This window comes from Patiria miniata, unplaced genomic scaffold (genome assembly GCF_015706575.1).
Source record: "Patiria miniata isolate m_02_andy unplaced genomic scaffold, ASM1570657v1 HiC_scaffold_22, whole genome shotgun sequence".
NCBI classification, from domain to species: Eukaryota; Metazoa; Echinodermata; class Asteroidea; order Valvatida; family Asterinidae; genus Patiria; species Patiria miniata.
The window spans coordinates 5,467,427-5,486,050 of NW_024037061.1; the positions used below are offsets into that span (position 1 = coordinate 5,467,427).

Consider the following 18,624-nt stretch of genomic DNA (forward strand, 5'->3'; position numbering starts at 1 on the left):
GGTCATGTGATGTTCAGCAATTGAGGCAGATGGCACGATCGATTTATATGGGGTCGTGGCAAACCGGCGACTAACACTGCGTTTGTTACACAATAAAAATATTTAATCCTTCAAACGATTGTTTGTTTTTTGTTGTTGTTGTTTTTTTTTCATTCGAAACGGACGTTGAAGAAACCACTTTTTTGCATTGGTGATTGGTCACCGCTGTTCCCGAGACACAGTACGTTTACATCGTACACGGAGAACGACACGAAAAACGTATTCCTACTACGTCGTGTCGGATGTAAACGACTGTTTTTTTTTTTTTTTTTTCATCTTTTCTCGGGAACGGTAAGATCTTAAGTTGGTTTCCTTTCAACCAGATGTTTGAAATTGAAAATCAAAAACATGAAATTTTCGGGGATTTCAGGACCTAGTGCCCCTTTAACATAGAGCTCCAGCCTACATGTATATATATATTAGATCTATTGGTAAAATTCGCATCGCACTCCTTTTTGCGTGAAGAATGAATCGGTCTTTGAACTTGCAACCAAAAAGATATGTACAATTTTGAAGCATTTATTATACAATTTTTTTTATAAAGTCACGGGTTGTGAAAAGGACTGTACAGCCCATCTGAAACCCCTTCCCGTATAAAATAAGACAAAAATTAAAGCAATCAGTTAATCTTAAAAAAAAGTACAGTTACAAAGTAAGGAAAGAAAAGGTAAAATAACATGACAGAATCTATGAGAAAAAAAGGGGGAAATAGAATGACGTATGAAAAAAACATCTTACACGAAATGATCAAACTTTAAAAAAGTACATAAACATTGGAGAAAATGGTATTAATGTATTACTAGAGGTTCGCGTTTGTTGTTACAAATGCAGAGCGGTCGGGTAGACAACTGTTTTATGAAACACTGTATATTTTAATAAAGAAGAAAGGATTCCGAAATTAAATCCTTTCCAGTACAATCAATTATTTTGTTTAAAAAGATACATCTTTGACGTGATAAATTTCAGTAATCATTTCATGTACACATTAAAGTTATGTCTTGCTTGATGACGTCATTATTCAAAAACGGGAAGTGAATACTGATTGGGTTTGGATTGGACAAATGTTCATTGTAAAGTTAACGTATACAAATTTGGAAGTGTATGCATTCATAACACATAACCTACTTTCCGGTTTGATTACGTCACAGTATTGGAAGCAAAGGTGATCATTGTAATGAATATCTTATTTGAGCTAAGATCGACATGGATCAATTGATAGAATTGCATTTAAAATATGGTCATATTCAAATTCAACTTCCGGTCTGATGACGTCAGGCGCGGTTCTACGGGGGGGGGGGGCTAGGAGGGGGCCTTATTTATTTTTTTGGTCTATAGCCCCCCCCCCCAAAAAAAAAAAAATCGTAAAAAGAAATTGCATTAGCAAAAAGGATTGTGATGTACATGCAAACGGTCTCCCCCTAAAGAAATAGTCGTGACAAGGGTGCATTTGTAGTTAATATAGTGTGAATGATTTTATGATTTTAATTATTGGCGCTCCCCATTGAAAATATGGCATGCCCCCCCCCCCCACCCACCTATTGATTTTCGGAGGCCTAAGTGTCTGGAGAAAATAACCGGTCTACATTTCAGCACGCCTTCCTGAAAAAATTCTGGATCCACCCTGCTAGCCCCCCCCCCCCAAAAAAAATAATAATATTGGTTCTAGAACCGCGCCTGTCATGATGTTATGATTTTGCAACCTTGCCAAGTTATCTGTGGTTAATCAAAGAATATTCGAGTGCGATTTAGTAAAATATGAACGGATGGTTTTCAGATTAAGGAAAGCAAACACTATTTTATGTTCCGCTAGGGGGCGCCCTTCCAAAATATGACGTCATTACGGTGTTTTTGTGTCTGGCATTCCTCACTGAACACTTTCACAATTTGACATGTATGTGTGTAGTAAAATGCTTCCGCTTTTGAGTTAAATTCGGTTTTTATTGCACTTCCGGTAGCACCGGAAGGTCAAGCGGTTTTATGTCTTGGGACAAGAAATGTTACTCACGGCATAGTCTACAACATCACGGAAAACAAACACGACTCTATATTTAGTCATAGAGATAACTCTATAAAGTTAAAGCGCAAACTATTTTGTCAAAATTTTCCCTTAGATCGCTTGTAATTTGATACCTGATAACGTCATGATGACGTAACAAAATGTATAACATCTTCGTTTCATGGTACAAGTTCAAGCTAGGTTTTACGATCACACCATAAACCGTTTGAATGAAATGATGTTTTGTTTTGATTACAGGCTAAAGTCTCATTTTGAATTAACTCGGAAGTAAAGGTCAAGTGAGTTAACGTGACAAACAAATGTATATCAATTAATGGTCTATCTGATTACAAGGTTGGAAAATAATTGATCATTTTGTTTAAGAGTTATAGGTGAAAGAATATCGTCATTTTTTCAACAAAATATTGCTTGTAATTTGACACCCGATGACGTTATCATGACGTCAGAGTAATATGCACCACTGGACGAGGGTCAATAAATATTGAAAGTTACACGTTCATACCATATACCGTTTAGGAGAAAACCCGCGGTTACCTACTGTCCAGAAAAGAAAGAAAGAAGATTATTCGTACAACTCCAAAGAGTGGTCGGGTTGTGCCCGACCACTCAATTAATTGTATTAACGATAGGGGGAGGGGAGGGTCGTCAACGGGGCCATCCCCTTCCCCCTAAAAAAAAAAAAGATTTTTGGCTTTTTATGTTAAGAGACTTCTATCGCCCAAAGTACGATAGCAAACACAAAAGCAACAAATTTCGTTTTCACTGGATATAATTCAATAATATTTTCACGACCTGCTGGGCTGTCACCCCCCATGAGCCCATTTCCCCGTCCCAACAAAGGCAGTCATGCGTACAAATTTCATTGCTCGAAAAAATAGAATGCTGAACGTGGTCAAAAATTGCGTTAGATCGCCCACAGAGCATCTACAATCCTACCCCCACCCCAATTAAGTAGTTATAGCAATTATGTTCTTTGTTCAAGTCCCTGTTCAAGTGGTCATGATCTATGCGACATCAAGCCCGCACCATTTACAGTTAACAGATTATGGCCACGTTACATACAAAGTGCAAAGATAAACGTGTCATGAAACAGTCGTTGGTGCATCCCCCGATCTGCACGCCGAGTTTGTTTATCTGCCGCAGGTCACAAGTCATGGCTTCGCTTACACGTTTGTACACAAGGCTATATCACCCCACAATTCCGTCTGGCTGGGGATGAACGTCTATAGACAGTGCACGGTTAGACTCTAGCTGGTGACGTTGCTGTCAATGTCAGTGCTAAACTGGTCGAATTGCACGGATTTACAACCGAAAAAAATAATCGTGAGTATCACTGCAGCCCCATTACTTTGTCTTTGACATGTGGAGAAGCCAGTTGGTGCTTTTGAAAGTATTTTTGTCAAGTATTTTACGTGATATTTGGCAACTAAATGTGTATCTTCGAAACGAGGATTTATGCATTGTGGGGCGCTTGTACGACAGACCACAACCCAAATATAAAAATAAAACTGTTTAAGTGCCCCAGTAAGTGGGTCAAGGAGACTCCCATAAGTAGAAGGAAATCTAACTGGATAGAGTGTCATTTAATGGTCAGTCCCAGGAGGAAGCAATGAGGTGACGAGCTACCATAATCACCAACCAATAAGCTGGCACATAGCAGTTCCTTCAACGTATGCATAAGAATATCACATTTTGCATAACATATGCCAACTTTGAGATTAGCTTAAAAACAAACAAAAAATACTATACCCCTAGGTTTTTGGATATTTTGTAGGCCAGGTTTATTTTCATCCTACTTCGCCTCAGGGTTGAGTTATCCACGGGGTCAAATTCAAGTTCAAATTCAAGGTCCAAAGGTCAACATAGTTCAAATTACTCCGACATGTAAAGTAATGGTAAATTTGGATTCCTTACCTTATGATGATACCTTTCTAAAGCAACCAAAGGTCAACAGATTTGGCGAACAGGTTATGGAGACAATATTTCATTTGAAATTTGGCGGCCATGCCTATTTTCACCCCTTGCCAACCAATTGCGGGCGGTAGAGCGAAAACTGTTTGTCCGATAAAACGTACAGGGTGAGTGAAAAAAAAACCACGAAACCCAAATGTCGGGACTATTCTTTTTATTACGTTCTCCACGTAGCACTTTCAAAATCTAAGATATAAAAGCCGAATTCATAAGTTTCTTTTAGTACAGGAATCATTCAAATTACTTACGTACTTTTTTAGTTACGGAATTTTAAAAACAACCATTTAAAGTTCTGTCCACGGATTACACAAAATGTGTACGTTCATTGCTGAAAGAACACATCTTTTTGTAACTGAATCCGTGGACAGAACATTAAAACGGTGGTTGTGTTTTAAAGTCCATAACTTGAAAACTAATAAGTGATTTGAATGATTCTTGTACCGCTGAAAGAAAGCTCCATGAATTGAGCGTTCATATCGTGGATATTGAAAGGGTTACATGCAGAACGTCACTAAAACAATGGTACCGATGACATTTGGGTTTCCTTTGTTTTACTCACCCTGTATAATTCAGCTGTTTCAGCCTAAATTACCCCACGCGCTAAATATGAGCACCTTTGTTGGGAGATTTGACACGGATGATCCCAATCTTAGTCAGTTCAACTGTTTCATTACACTTTACAGTGATGGCAAACCACCAAGCAGCAGCACGATCTGTGCATCTCCGTTATGACCTACCTGACAACGTGCCATGCGTTTGTAATGAGGTATGCGTCGATGAGACAAGAAAAGGTTCGTACTTTTGCGTCATTGGCTTCAGCAGAGGGTATTGTGGCATACAGGAACTCTCCGATGGTCAGAAAAAGTTGATTTTTTCGGTATGGGACAGCGAAAGTAACAATGATCCAACACCGGAAAATCGAGTCAAGGTTACGTACAGTGGTGAGGGCGTCGAGGTGTCGCGATTTGGAAACGAAGGCACAGGCGGTAAAACCATGATGCCATTCGATTGGAAAATTGAAGTGCCAGTCAAATTTAAGATGGAGGCAAGGGATGAAGATGGGGTCTGGACTTCTTTCTCATGCTTTGTATTCATTGAAACATCAAGTTCTTGGTTTCATATCGCAACTCTGAAAACGATTGCAAATGGGGACCTTTTAAAGTCTGTTTACTCATTTGTGGAGGATTTTAGAAGAGACTTTAAAAGTTACGAAGAGACCAGAATGGCGAAATTCGGTGACTGTTTCGCGTTAAATGGAGATTGTGAGACCGAATGTCGGCGAGCAATGTTTACTGCCGATGGCTCGCCTTGCAAGAATATCGATGCAGGTTGTTTGGATACTAAATTCTTTTTAGAGACTGGAGGGCAAACACAGAACACTCATACCCCATTGAATGGTTATATCACTTTGTAGAATATAATCTCGAATATGAAACCAAGAAATCGACGGTTCAATGAATACAAAACGTATGAGCATATATTCGAAGTATAGTTTATAAGTATCATTGTTTCTTTTTGTTGTAAATAATTTACCAGATATTGTAATGGTAATTACTCTAGGTCCCACTTGCTTTTGCTGTCGATGACATAGATACTGAAGTCATATCCGGAAGCTGTATGCCCGACAGAGATGTTGTTATTAAAATATAACCAGCTGTAAAGACACATTTAGTTGGATATTTTAATCGTTAAATTATTTTCAAACCAATCGGTGTGTACATATGAAAATGCAGGAAATTGACATCAGACATCAATGATAAAGAATGCAGTCAGTCTAAAACAAGACCAGACTCTGTTCAATATATGCAATGACTTTGGGAAAGTTCAATAATTGGCAAAGCGTGCTTTGTTATCTTTTCTCAGCTGAAAATTCCTGGTCAAAATCGGTTATTAACATACCAGCTGATTTACCCGATCATAGATCGGGTATATAGGGCGTAGTGTTGGGGATGAAAATGTGGGCAGTTAAATGTAAATGGGGGATCATTGAGGAGACATGCAGTTATAGAAAAGCAATTTTTGTGGTGTGATCTGAGTCAATTTCTGACCACTAAAACCAATTTGAGCAAAAGATCATCTTTTAAACATCATTTTCGAGCTTGGGGTAATTGAATAAGCTACACGGTATTCTGAGCAATAGAATCATTATAGTAGGCTACAATTTTTATTGAAATTTTTAAGAAAAAGTCGGGCGGGGGAGGGGCTCCAAACAATGTCCCCGCTTTAAAATGTGGGGGGTCCCCCTGTTCCCCACCGATTTACACACATGATAATTATGTACCATGACAACTGTCTGTAAGTGTTCCCGTTGTTCTGTTAAATTGGCATTTTGTGAGGCAGTCGCATTGCCGGGAAAACGTAGTGAAAAGGTTACCGTATAGTACACAGGCGAAGGCGGATTGTACAGTTTTGACAATAAATAATAATGAAATCAAACGTGAAGTTGTCATTTGCAATAAAAATGTTACCATAAAATAACAAACGGTCTGAATGATGGAGGAAGGTCATAATTAAATTTCAGTATTGGACTCTTCAACAAACGTAAGCTTGATCTTCTTACAATTTGCGAGACCGTCTGCGAGGAAAAAGTCGATTCAAGTTGGTCAACCATTTATATAAGAGCAAGTTTTACTCGGCCTCCGAGAAATGTTCGCTCCTGAAAGGATCCGAGACCGCGGTCTCCCGCGACGCCAAAATGGCTCCACGTCCATAGAAAAATACGGAAAATTTCCTCCGCCAAATCAAGCACTTCAGATCGTCTTAAGTTTTCCGTACGTACGCCCCGGCGATCCGTTTTGTCGATTTTTTGTGACTGCGTTCAGGATCGCGACCGCAACGCCAAAATGGCTCCACGTCCATAGAAAAATACGGAAAATTTCTTCCACTAAATCAAGCACTTCAGGTCGTCTTAATTTTTCCGTACGGACCGGCAATCCGTTTTGTCGGTTTTTTTGTGACTGCGTTCAAGATCGCGATATTTGAAGCAATGCATCGATCCTTCGTTGATCCCTAACAGGCACCCGAAATTATAACGCGACACTGAATTATACCGTTGACGTGGCGGGCAGCGAACTCACAGCGCTCAGCCTTGGTGGAAGCATAGAGCTAGTGGAAGCATGGAGCTCATTATGGAAGCAACAGCACTCTATCACGCGACGTCACATGTTTGTGCAATAGCGAGCACCGTAGACCCATTTTCGTTCCCAGGGTGTGGAGCATGCTGCAGTACGCGTTGCCATCGACGGTTTTACGCATACCCCGGAAGTACACAGGGTAGTCGTTCGATTGGTCAGACCTCGCAAGGCATACTAATGTGTAGTCATTCTGAGTATTCGATGCACTCAGCGCAGGGGCGGCAAGCAAAGCATATGAAAGAATAGAGACTCTTGGTGTCCACGCACCATGGACAAAAATATTTTACCAAGGTCACCCCATACAACCGTTTGGTTAACACTTTTGCAGAACGGCAAAGTAGAACACGTAAACGCAACCCCTACGTTGAAGCCGCTGACCTCGCACAGTCTAGACTCGCAGAAAAGCCAACACAGGGGGCGGCAAGGCAGTCAACGTGAAAGCGCACACGACGACAAATTCCTGCGCAAAACGCAGTCACGAAAAATTGACGAAACGGATCGCTGGTCCGTACGAGAAAATTAGGACGACCCGAAGTGTCCGACCCGGCGGAAGACACCCTCCGCATTTGTCCACGGACGTGGAGCGATTTTGGCGCCGCGGGAGACCGCGGTTTCGGATCCTTTCAGGAAAAAACATCGTCTCGGAGGCCGAGTAAAACTCTCTCTTATATATATGGACATCATTTCTTTAATTTTAACAAAAAAGCTATATTTTTGTAACTAATCCCTGTTAGCCCATTCGAAATGTTAAATCAAGGTTGAAATAATATTTATATTGATTATAAAAGCACAGTGTGTACAAAACCAATCAGCTTATAGGAGTTTCATAGCACAGAGACCATGTTTTGTAGAATTACTTTAGATATAATCAATGCATGGGTAATCAGCAGGTTGTCATTATGGTTTACTTGACCTTAGTTCCTTGACCTTAGTGTTGACAAACTTGTTTTTCCAAAATCACGAAGAATGATTTTTGATTTCTCAACACTGCATTTACTTGGTTTTAATCAAATCTCAAAAATCGTCACAAAGTGTGTCTATTTCAGGCGTTTCATCGGAATTTATTGGTGTCAGGTTTGGGGTTCCTCAAGCTTAGGTTCATATCTTGGCCCAATGCTTTTTACAGCTCATGCAAGTTTGCTTTTTAAGGTCATCAACAATTCCATAATTAGTGGTTATGGCTATGCATGAAACAAAGTGTTTTTTTCTTTCCTTAACTCAGTGATCAAAAACGAATCGTTACCAAGTGTAACGCATGGATGTTGAAACACAAGTTGATATTGAATGATGGTAAAACAGAGGTTATTTTGTTTGGTTCTCAGGAACAACTGGATGAGGTTAACATAGACCATGTGAATGTAGTTATTACAGATCACCAAAATATTATTTGATACTTAAAAAATACAACTTGTTCAACGAAGATACGAAATAATTTCCACATATGCCTTTTTATTATAATTATGTTAATGGCGTTATGAGGACTTTTTTGAAAAAATATGTTGCCAATCACGGCTTCAATTTATGCGCGCTTACGGCAGCTAGCCCATACAAAATGGCGCCAATGTTTACAAACGAAAGAAAGGCCTATTGAGTGTTTTAGTTCAAACACTGATTACCTCTTACTTTACTTGGACTATGTTTACTCTGTAATGTATGTTATGTCTCAAACCTTATTCGACAAATTATAACAGCGATTACAAACAATACTGCTTGGCTTCGTTTTCGGATTGTGTAAGTACGACGTGATTTCACTACCACTAAAGGATCTGCATTGGTTGGCTTCCAGTTCGTGCGCGTGTCCAGTTCAATATTTTGCTTTTGGTTTTCAAGGTGGTACAGAATAAGGCACCAGCTTATGTGACGGACTTGGTTGTGAAGTCACGTTGTGCTTACGACTTACGTAGTTAAGACACTCTGAATCTTTCCGTCCCTCGATCGTATAATAAACTGAATGATAGGGCAGTTGTTATGACCCGACCCACTTTGTGGAAATCCCTGCCACCCAGTTGAAGAGAATTACAAATGAAGATGAGTTCAAGTGTGCGATCGAGACGCATCTCTTCAATCAATTCTGTGATTGTAATAAGTTTTTATGTGTTATCTGTCGGTTTTTTTTACTTTGTTTCTAATTACATTTTTAAATTGTTTGACACTGTATTGATTGTACAGCATTCTTGAATACGTTTTATTGATGATGGAAGTGGCGCGGCGCTATAGAAATAAAATTAGTGTTAAATAATAATACATAGAGTTGTAATTCATTTAGGTTCTTATTTTATTCGTATCTTACCTTGAATTTCAAGTGTGAACAGTACAGTGTAGATACGAAAGATCATGGTGAGCACTGTTTAATGTATAGATAATGGATATCCAGTCGGGATGCATGTCATCTCAAAATACAGTTGATCATTTTCGGTGTCTGTGGCACTTACCGAAACACTGTTGTACCCATCGCTATTTGTACTGGTACTACTAAATGACCGAGCGTCTGAAAACAAAACTTGTTCTTCTGTATAATGAAATGTTATGTTGACGTTTAATAAACGTATGTTTTATATTGATATTCAAATAGAGTAAAACACTTTTTTTTGGTCAAGTCGATTTTGATGTGATGTGAAATGGCCCTTAAATACATATAGACGTGAAAGATGTAGAAGCTTTAGTTATCCCTTTACGGTAAATATTTGGCCCAACTAATTACACTTTTGATACTTCATAATTATCATATAGCTGCAGTTTTATTAAAAACAATACCCCTCCCCCCCCCAAAAAAAAAAAGTGTTATTACTACGAAACCCATGGTGGGTTAAGTTTGGTTCGTTGGACCTCTCCATAAAAGTCCTGGATCCGCGACTGAGATTCTGTCAAAAGTTTGAATTTGTTTAAGCACTGTATTCGGTGCGCGATCTGACAAACTGACGAATAGCACACAAAGAGCGCGAAGAATATCCGGCTATTTGAGATTGTGTAATTGGACAAACTGACGAATATGTTTATGATCAAATAAAAACATATAGCACGAATTTTCTGATTAAATAACCTGATGGATACTACGTTCCCTATTTTATTTCGAATATACACCAAAAGGGTTATTATGGAAACATTAAGGGTGAAAAACAACGCCCGGAAAAGATTGTCCAACTTCAAACGTGAATTACTGGAAACAGGGTTTTCGCTTATTCGTCGGTATGTCAGCTCTGCAACGATGTTTATTAAGTGAAATGGTGCGCTAAATCACTTACGCAATTAAAAGTGGCGCAAGCAGAGTGGCGCCATTACGTAAAGGTAGTGAAATCAGCTGCTGTACAGGTAATACGCACCTGTGCAGCACCCCCGCACTTGTCACTTGGGCAGGTTACAAACACCAGCCCTGCTAAGGCCCTATGTGATTTTTTTGACATTCTGAGTAAATAATAAATGAATCTCAACAGAGAGAGACAAGTCCCGTGTGTGATTTAGAAGTGCCCCGCCCCCCCCCCCAACCTGTTCCCCTGCAACGCCTGGCGGTAGACTACCACAAAACGGGCCTGCTCTTTGGCCTTCTCAGACTTGACTACTTGTCATACATCTAGAGTTTGACTCGCAAATCAAGGGCAATGTGGTTTATGCTGAAATACCCGAACATTTTTTTTCGAACCAATAAACGACCCCATTTCCATATACGTATATGGACAATAGAAAAGGTATGGATTCTAGTAGTATGGATTCTTATTCTAAGCTACCCAGGCCCTATACAAATGTAAATTTGTATTCAGTATTTGCTATTCATAAATATCTCGGACAGCACCCATTTCCGTTCGTCGAGAGCCCGGCACGTGGCCGATTTTTAAAGATTTTTTTCCTAAACATCTTGCCAGTGTCACATCTACAAATCTCGGATGCCAGTACCATTTTATTGGTTGACCGTTAAATCCTCACCTGCTCATGCACAATATTACCAGGGGGTCAGTATATCATATAACAATACACCGGCACAGCTGCGTTCTGCGTCAACTTTAATTTATTTTCAACTCTTCAATCTCATTTGCAATGGTAAGAGCTGGTAGTTCTGGGGGCGTACTGCTCGACACCATGGGAACGGAGTTGGTTCTTCTCCACATCACGCAGCCAATAAGGAGTTGTTTGCGAGGGGGTCATACCATGGTATAGCTATAATGATAGTGAGGGGTCCTGCATTAATTTGTGAACAAAACACGCTGCTCATGCATTCAAGATGCGATTGATGGTAGATCTGCTCAGATTATGCGCTATATAGTCAATGTGCTGGAAATCAAAACTCAACATCTTAAATTGGAGACCCTGTTATTGCACTTTATCCTCTGTGATCTGTCAGCAATGCAAGTTGTGGTGTGATATTCCAATTCAGCAACTAACGAGTTGTAATACACTTCCTCCTGTGGCGTCCTTTGGGGCAGGAAACTCCAGCTAGTCATCCACATTAACTTATACAAATACTTAACTTACAGAAACTGTAAGAGGTTAAAAGTTGTTTCCTGCTTTACATTTCAATCGTTTTGCATAGTATTTTGAAAGCACTTATGGATCCATTAGCACAGGCATTTTACCATAAATTAGGGCTCAAACTTGAACAAACTGCAACCGAAACGATCTCAATCGTTTTTGAAAACCTGAATATGTCCTCAATAACATGTATATAAGTGCTGGGATATTATCCGGGGGCAAAGCTCTGACAATTACCACCAAGTATCATTTAAGCCAAAATGTGGTTTGTTTTGGTAGTAGCGGGCTTTTTTTGTTCATGGTATCAATAGTGCTGTCTAACATACAGCGGCATCAACGTGGAACTTACTGCGTTCTAGTACGACGCGGCAGTTGCCTCCCGGCCCTGATGAAGGACGAAGACCGAACATTTGACACAACTATCAACGGTGAGCACTGTACTAACTTTTGGGTTTTTAAAATATATATATTGCCTACTTTCCAGTGCTACGAAGCGAACCCTTTTTCAATAACTGTATAACATGCCCTTTTTGGTTAAATATATATAGCATTATTATGACATGACAGGAATTATTGCAGGAATGAGATGTCGATTTTGTTGTGTATAGCGGTTTGTTTTCAACTATTTCATCACATTCACAGAGTAGGTTAACTGATCTCAGACAATGTCCAAAGGGACGCACGGGTTGAGGGTGGAGGCCTAGCTTGAACCTGAAAACTAGCCCTTTTCTGTTTTAACAACGTTGGTCTCTTTTGGTTTTCATTATGTTGCTCATGATGTCAAACTCTAGGCCTGGACAATTATCAGCTCATAGGCCTAGGGAGGGAGGACTCTAAATGAACACTATAAGTCACTCGGAGTGTATTGCAGTTAAGAATAGTCATACAAAATTAGTGATTAGACCGGCCGTTGTTAAAGGGGCATTACGGCCCGAAAAAAATCATGATTTTGATTGTTTACTTATACTACTTCAAAGGTAAAGTTGAAAGGCAAAAAACCCAATAACTTACCGTTCCTGAGAAAAAGACGAAAAATCCGGTAGTTTGCATTGGACGTGACAGACATTCTTTGGCGTACCTATTTTTTTTTTCAAATCGTGTTCATTCATTGTACGCTTATGGAGCGTAAAAAGTTGTGCGTGTGGTACATAACATATTTGTATGCGCAGCACAAATACACACATGTTGTCCGCAGAATCCGAACCACTGTGCAGCCAGATCACAAGCACTAAACAACTCGATTTGTAAGGGACAAAAATGTGACTCCCAAAATCCATTCTGACTTGCAGGGTTCGCGCAAGAATAACACAAAACGCCCAGTTTTTAAAGGATAGCTGTTTTGACATTTATATTCTATTTTAACGGGCCGCGTATGTCCGACGCCTCATAATTCCGAAATTTCGGAATGATGAAGGGGTCGGATTTATGAGACATCGGACTTATGGACAATTTACTATTCGGCCACATATATTGCTCCGACGCCTCACAAGTCCGACGCCTCAAAAGTCCGACGCCGGACAAACGAGTCTGACCTATGAGGCATCGGACCTATGACGCGTCGGACCTATGTATGAGGTGTAGGACGTATGTGCTTTGTTTGGGTGGCGATGACATTTTGTCGGACATTTGAGGCGTCGGACTAATGCGCGGACCCCACTTTGTTGTTGCTGTTCTTCAGTAGCCGCCAGTAGCCGCTGCCAGTAGCCGCCGTCGGAGGCTTCTCCAAGTAGGGCTAAAGTAGTTCAGTGTAATACATTTTGTGCAGCTGTGTTTTTTTTTCTATGCTCTTTCTATTGAATATCATTTTGTTTAAAACGCGTTTTGTAGCCAAAAATTGCGCATTACAAGCCGTAATATCCTTTTAATACCAATAATTATTGCATTAATAAAACAGAGATTTGATTGACTGAACATGGAAATAGTATATATTTGTGGGTAGAATGATGGGAATACAAAATGGCTGACGAAGTAATGCGAAGAGCCACATTCAGATTGTTTCATTTTGTGTCTTTTGAGGGGTACTAGTTTTCAACGTCCATTTTGGTTATAACAAGTGACACAAATCATCGAATCAATGACTTTTGCCAGAAAAAAATGCATACAACATCCAATGGAACAATGGATGATAACAAAACCCTACACTGTCAAAATGATGTTCAGCTTTTAAACACTTTCCTTTTTCCCACTTTTCACATTTTAGTCTGAGACATGGATTTTGCACAGTAGAATGCCTGAAAGTTTCATTAATATTAACATATAAAAAAGTCAAATATATATCGTATTGTTCGTTTTATCGTAGACAATGATAATGAAAGTGTGATAAAAACATGCATTTAGCGTGTCATTTGACTTGAACCTAGCCTTGGTCAATGCTCTCGTCGTTATTCGTCCCGTACGCGGTCAATCGTCTTTATATATCCTCATGCGCTATGCACATGCATGTAAAAATACAGCGCGAACAGCGACCTCACGCGGCCACTATTTTTTATGCAAATCAGTTGGGGACGTTCGAGAGCCTTGGTTCAATCGTCGGCAAAAGCTTATGTTTTTCTTTATTTTGCGCTGGATTTCTAGCGCACGACCTCGTATGCGAATACAGATAAGCGTAGGCGGGGCTAATATGTGGAGTGTCCAATCACACCTTGGTCAATCCGGACGTCATCAAATTATTTGCAGCTATTCGCCTTTTGCGGACGTGACAGGAACCACAGTTTTTGTGCATTGGTGCCGTGTGCAGAGACACACAACGTGTACGTGTATGGATTATGTACGGTGCCACGTTTCACTATGCAAGTTTCCACGCAACGATCGACCAATAAGAAAACGACATTTAAGGTCAGCTAAAGCTATTAGCATAATGAGCACCACCCCCAAAACCTCACATGGACGATTGAACCAAGGCTCTCGAGCGTCCCCAACTGATTTGCATATAAAAATAGTGGCCGCGTGAGGTCGCTGTTCGCTCTGTATTTTTACATGCATGTGCATAGCGCGTAATTATGCCGACGATTGACCGCGTACGGTACGAATAACGACGAGAGCATTGACCAAGGCTAACTTGAACCCGATAAGTCATTTTTTATTTTTAGTTTTACATTTTATACTAGATGGTACTAATGACCTTTCAAACGTGCCTAAATGTGTCATAGACATCCATTAATCTAAAATGTCGTGGACTTTAACATGTTTAAAAAGTAGCTACAAAAAGTGTTTAGAAACGTGTTTACAATCTAAACACTGTATTGCTGTTTAAAAGTGTATTTTTGAACTGTTGACTTTTACCCTAAGACTGTTTATACCAGATTTAAAAGCATTCAAAAATAGTTTGGGAATTGTGATACAAATACTGTTTTTCACCAAAACATCAGAAAAGTACATAGTAAAGCGCCCTCTAATAGTGACATTGGATGCAAAAAATATTTACTCAAACATTTTGGACAAAATTTGAAAACATCACAAGGAAACATTTTTAAAATGTGCAAAAATATTGTTTTGACAAAAAAAAGAGAGGAAACAGAGCAAAGCGCCCTTTCGTGATAAATATTTGGCAAACAAGTGATGGCATAATAGATTAGTGGCCAAACAAAATTCCTGCCAGAATGTGAGGAAAATTGGTCCAAGTGAATTAGGACGGTGCACACAATGTGCCCTTTCAAAGTCCATAGGAAACCCGCCCCTAACAGGGGCTGAAGGAGCTTTCAAGACTTCCCCCTCAGGGAATCCACCAGAACTTTGTATTTGTCATACAGAATATTCGTGGTATCGAAACAAGTAACGTTCCCGTTGCAATTTGTTCAAGAATAAAAACCACATAATGTATGTAGAACATTTCCTTGTGACGATGATGTCATGGGAAAAAATAACTGGGGAACTTCCGCGCGCTGGACCTAGCTTGTCCCGAGTTCACAACCACGTAGCTCTTTGCGACTTGCAGCAATTTAGATTGAGGCTGGAAATAAACACGACAAAGAAAGAAAACCAAGCTCCAAAACCATTACAATGCGCCAGGAACATTTTCCAGTATGCATAATAATGGTCAGTTTTGAAGAGCGCCTCCATATGGAAGATAATTACCAGCCCCCCCCCCCTCCCCCTCCCCCGCTTGTTTTATTTTACGTAGGACAAGACAGTGTCCAGAAAAAAAATATGCATACATTTAGGCGCGGATGTGCGCGTGTGGTTGCTCCCCCCCCCCCCCCCGACATCAAAAGATGCATACGCTACTGATTTCGGTAGACCACCGTTCCTGTGATGGTGTTTCCGAGTTTGTATTATGGTTGTGTATAAAGTTTTGATTACCATTACACGTTTTACTGAAATAAATACGCCTAATTGGGCTAAACGCGTTTTTAACGAAATGATGTTAATCGGAAAGAACATTTACTTACAACTATATCCTTTGCAACTGGCCGTTTTGTGTTATTCCTCTTATTCGTGCAAGAACCAATTTCGGGGTCCACTTTTGCGACCCCAAAGATTGGGCTGTTCAGTGATAGTTGTGATCCCAGCCGTAAAGTTTTTGGCTCCTGCGGACGTGTCAGAAACCACATTTGTGCATTGGTGCTGTGTGTAGTTTTTGTGACACATACCTTGCATGCATTCAATGAAAACGACAGGAAAAACGTAGGCGTACTCCGTCATGTCTGATGTAAACACAGACATTAAGTACATTTCCTTCCGACGAAAATTTAAAAACAAATGTAAGTAAACAATCAAAAAAATGAAATGTTCGGGGATTTTAGGCCGTAAAGCCTCTTTAAGGCTTTTACAGAAAAAAAAATAGGCCAAATCATGTGTATGGATTGATGGTTAATATAATCCCACTTGGAACGTTTATGATTTAATTTTGTTATCGCTAGTTGAGCCAGCATTAATGAACAATGGGTTCGATCTCCAGGGAAAAGATTGACGAGACTGGGTGGTAATTTTTTTGGTATTGTAGTAGTACGTGTACGCAGTTATAAAAAAGGAAATGTTAAGGAAATTCACAATCTGAACGACATTTCAAAGAAGATATAAAAAATTATAAATTTGTGTCCCTATGAATACAAAGGCTATTTTTTGGGCTTCTACAGAACAACAGTGGCCCGGCTTTAAGGCCAAGTCCGTGGCAATGGCCAGAAGACGCGAAAGAACCGAAGTCGCACGCGCGCACAATGCGTGCGGATGATGACAGGCAGTTTAATGGCTTCGAAAAGAATGAAAAAGATATTTTTTTTGATGATGAGAAACTGATAAACTAAACCTGTTAGAAAAGTCCAGTTGTTGTTATTACAATGGTTACTTTAAGTAAAAAATATTAAAGGAAAAAAATCAGGGAATTCAAAACAAAAAAAGGAAATCTCAGGGAAAAAATATTCCTATCTATGGAAATTCCAATTTGGAAAGTGGAAGTACTTGGCAGGGAGTGCAGTTATTGATGATTAGTCAGGAGACAGGTTAGGAGAAACGTGTGATTTTTTGGAGGTGAAATAAAAAAAAACTGTTCCACTCAAGTTGAATTATAAGCTGTCGGGAAAACCCCTTGCCCTTCCTCCTTTACAGGAGACTTACAGTCAGCATTGTGCAGGGCGATAATTAAATTGCAAGACCGCTACACTCGTTACTATGAAGCCCGGTTCATACTCGGCGCGAAAGCGAAAGCGAACGCGAATTTGTGTCGTCGTGTCAAGTATTCGCGCTGCGAATTCGTATAGTTGAGTACATTTCAACTTGGGCGAATTTCGCAGCGAACGTTTCATGACGTCAAATTCGCTTCGCCTTCGCATTTGCGTGGAGTACGAACCGAGCTTTACAAATGTTTACAAAGCGCAACGCTAAAATTCTACATGATGTAATACTCGGTTACATGTACAGGATGAGTCTGAATGAACTGGACCCAATAAAAGGAAATATTACAAATGAGTAGCAATTGTTAAAACAAGTACAAATGAGATATGTTACAGGCTGGTATTTTGGACATATTTGGTGAAAGTCTCACGTATATCCATTGTACCATACACTCTTAGAAAAAAAGTACCTAATGTTGCGTAAAATTGTACTCTTTGTGGTGGTAAAAAGGGAACATGGTCGTTGGCGGGGTAAAACGCTACGCAATAGGGGTTGCGTCAAATTTTACTCAATTCCTGCGTAAAAACGTTTACTCAACATTGAGTCAAATTCTTACCCAATGGTGTTGCGTCAAAATTGTACCCAACAAATGATCACCCTCTCTTTTGACCCAAAGGAACAGGGGGTAGGGGTGGGGGTTGGGGGCTCTGTCAATATTTCTGCATAATTTATTACCCTCACCTGACCCCAAAACATGGATGCTCTGATAACAAATAGTGCTGTCATGCAGGCCAAGAGACTGACCGTGTTTGATTGTTTACATTTTGTAGATATACGATACACACAACACACATCGCGACATTGACATTCAATCATCGACCTATTCGTCACAAATATCCAATGTTATAGGTACCTCATACTGCCCACGTTTTCTTAATGAAGTATTTTATTAATCAGTGCATCCTGGAAAGTAAATGATTACTTCTAAATAAAGGTATCGGCGATTTCGAATCCCACTCTCGCAGCACGTTCGTTAGTCCACTAACCGCCATCTTGAATATTACTGTCGATTTCGAGAACATTCTTTAGGCAACATTGGGCAATGCTTACTCATTAGGGGTAATATTTACCCATCTGAGAGCACATATGCCTGTTTTGTTGTACGTTGCAAGGTCAAATATGCTTTCTTACACTACGTTGTTTACAATTTGATATTTTTCGGTAACACAATCAAAGGGTCAAATTTCCCTTTTGAAGGGTACTGGCAAAATCGTCACTTAACCTATAATTGGGTAAGAAAGTACTCAACATTTGTACGCAACACATTTACTCAGCAGTTTTTTAGAGTGTACATGCTAAAAACACTCTGACCACGGTTCCACGGTTCCACAAATTTGATTCAAATCGGAGACTGAAGTGAAGCAGCGCTATAGCAAATAAACACCTAGTCAA

General features: G+C 39.8%; 1 protein-coding gene across 1 annotated transcript; it reads left to right on the top strand.

Moving 5' to 3' along the window:
* Window positions 1-3,284: 3,284 nt before the first annotated feature.
* LOC119730816 lies at window positions 3,285-6,002 on the top strand. The gene is made up of 2 exons (XM_038203850.1): window positions 3,285-3,379; window positions 4,711-6,002. The coding sequence occupies exon 2, from the start codon at window positions 4,713-4,715 to the stop codon at window positions 5,439-5,441; it is 729 nt and encodes a 242-aa protein (XP_038059778.1). The 5' UTR covers window positions 3,285-3,379; window positions 4,711-4,712; the 3' UTR covers window positions 5,442-6,002.
* Window positions 6,003-18,624: the final 12,622 nt, after the last annotated feature.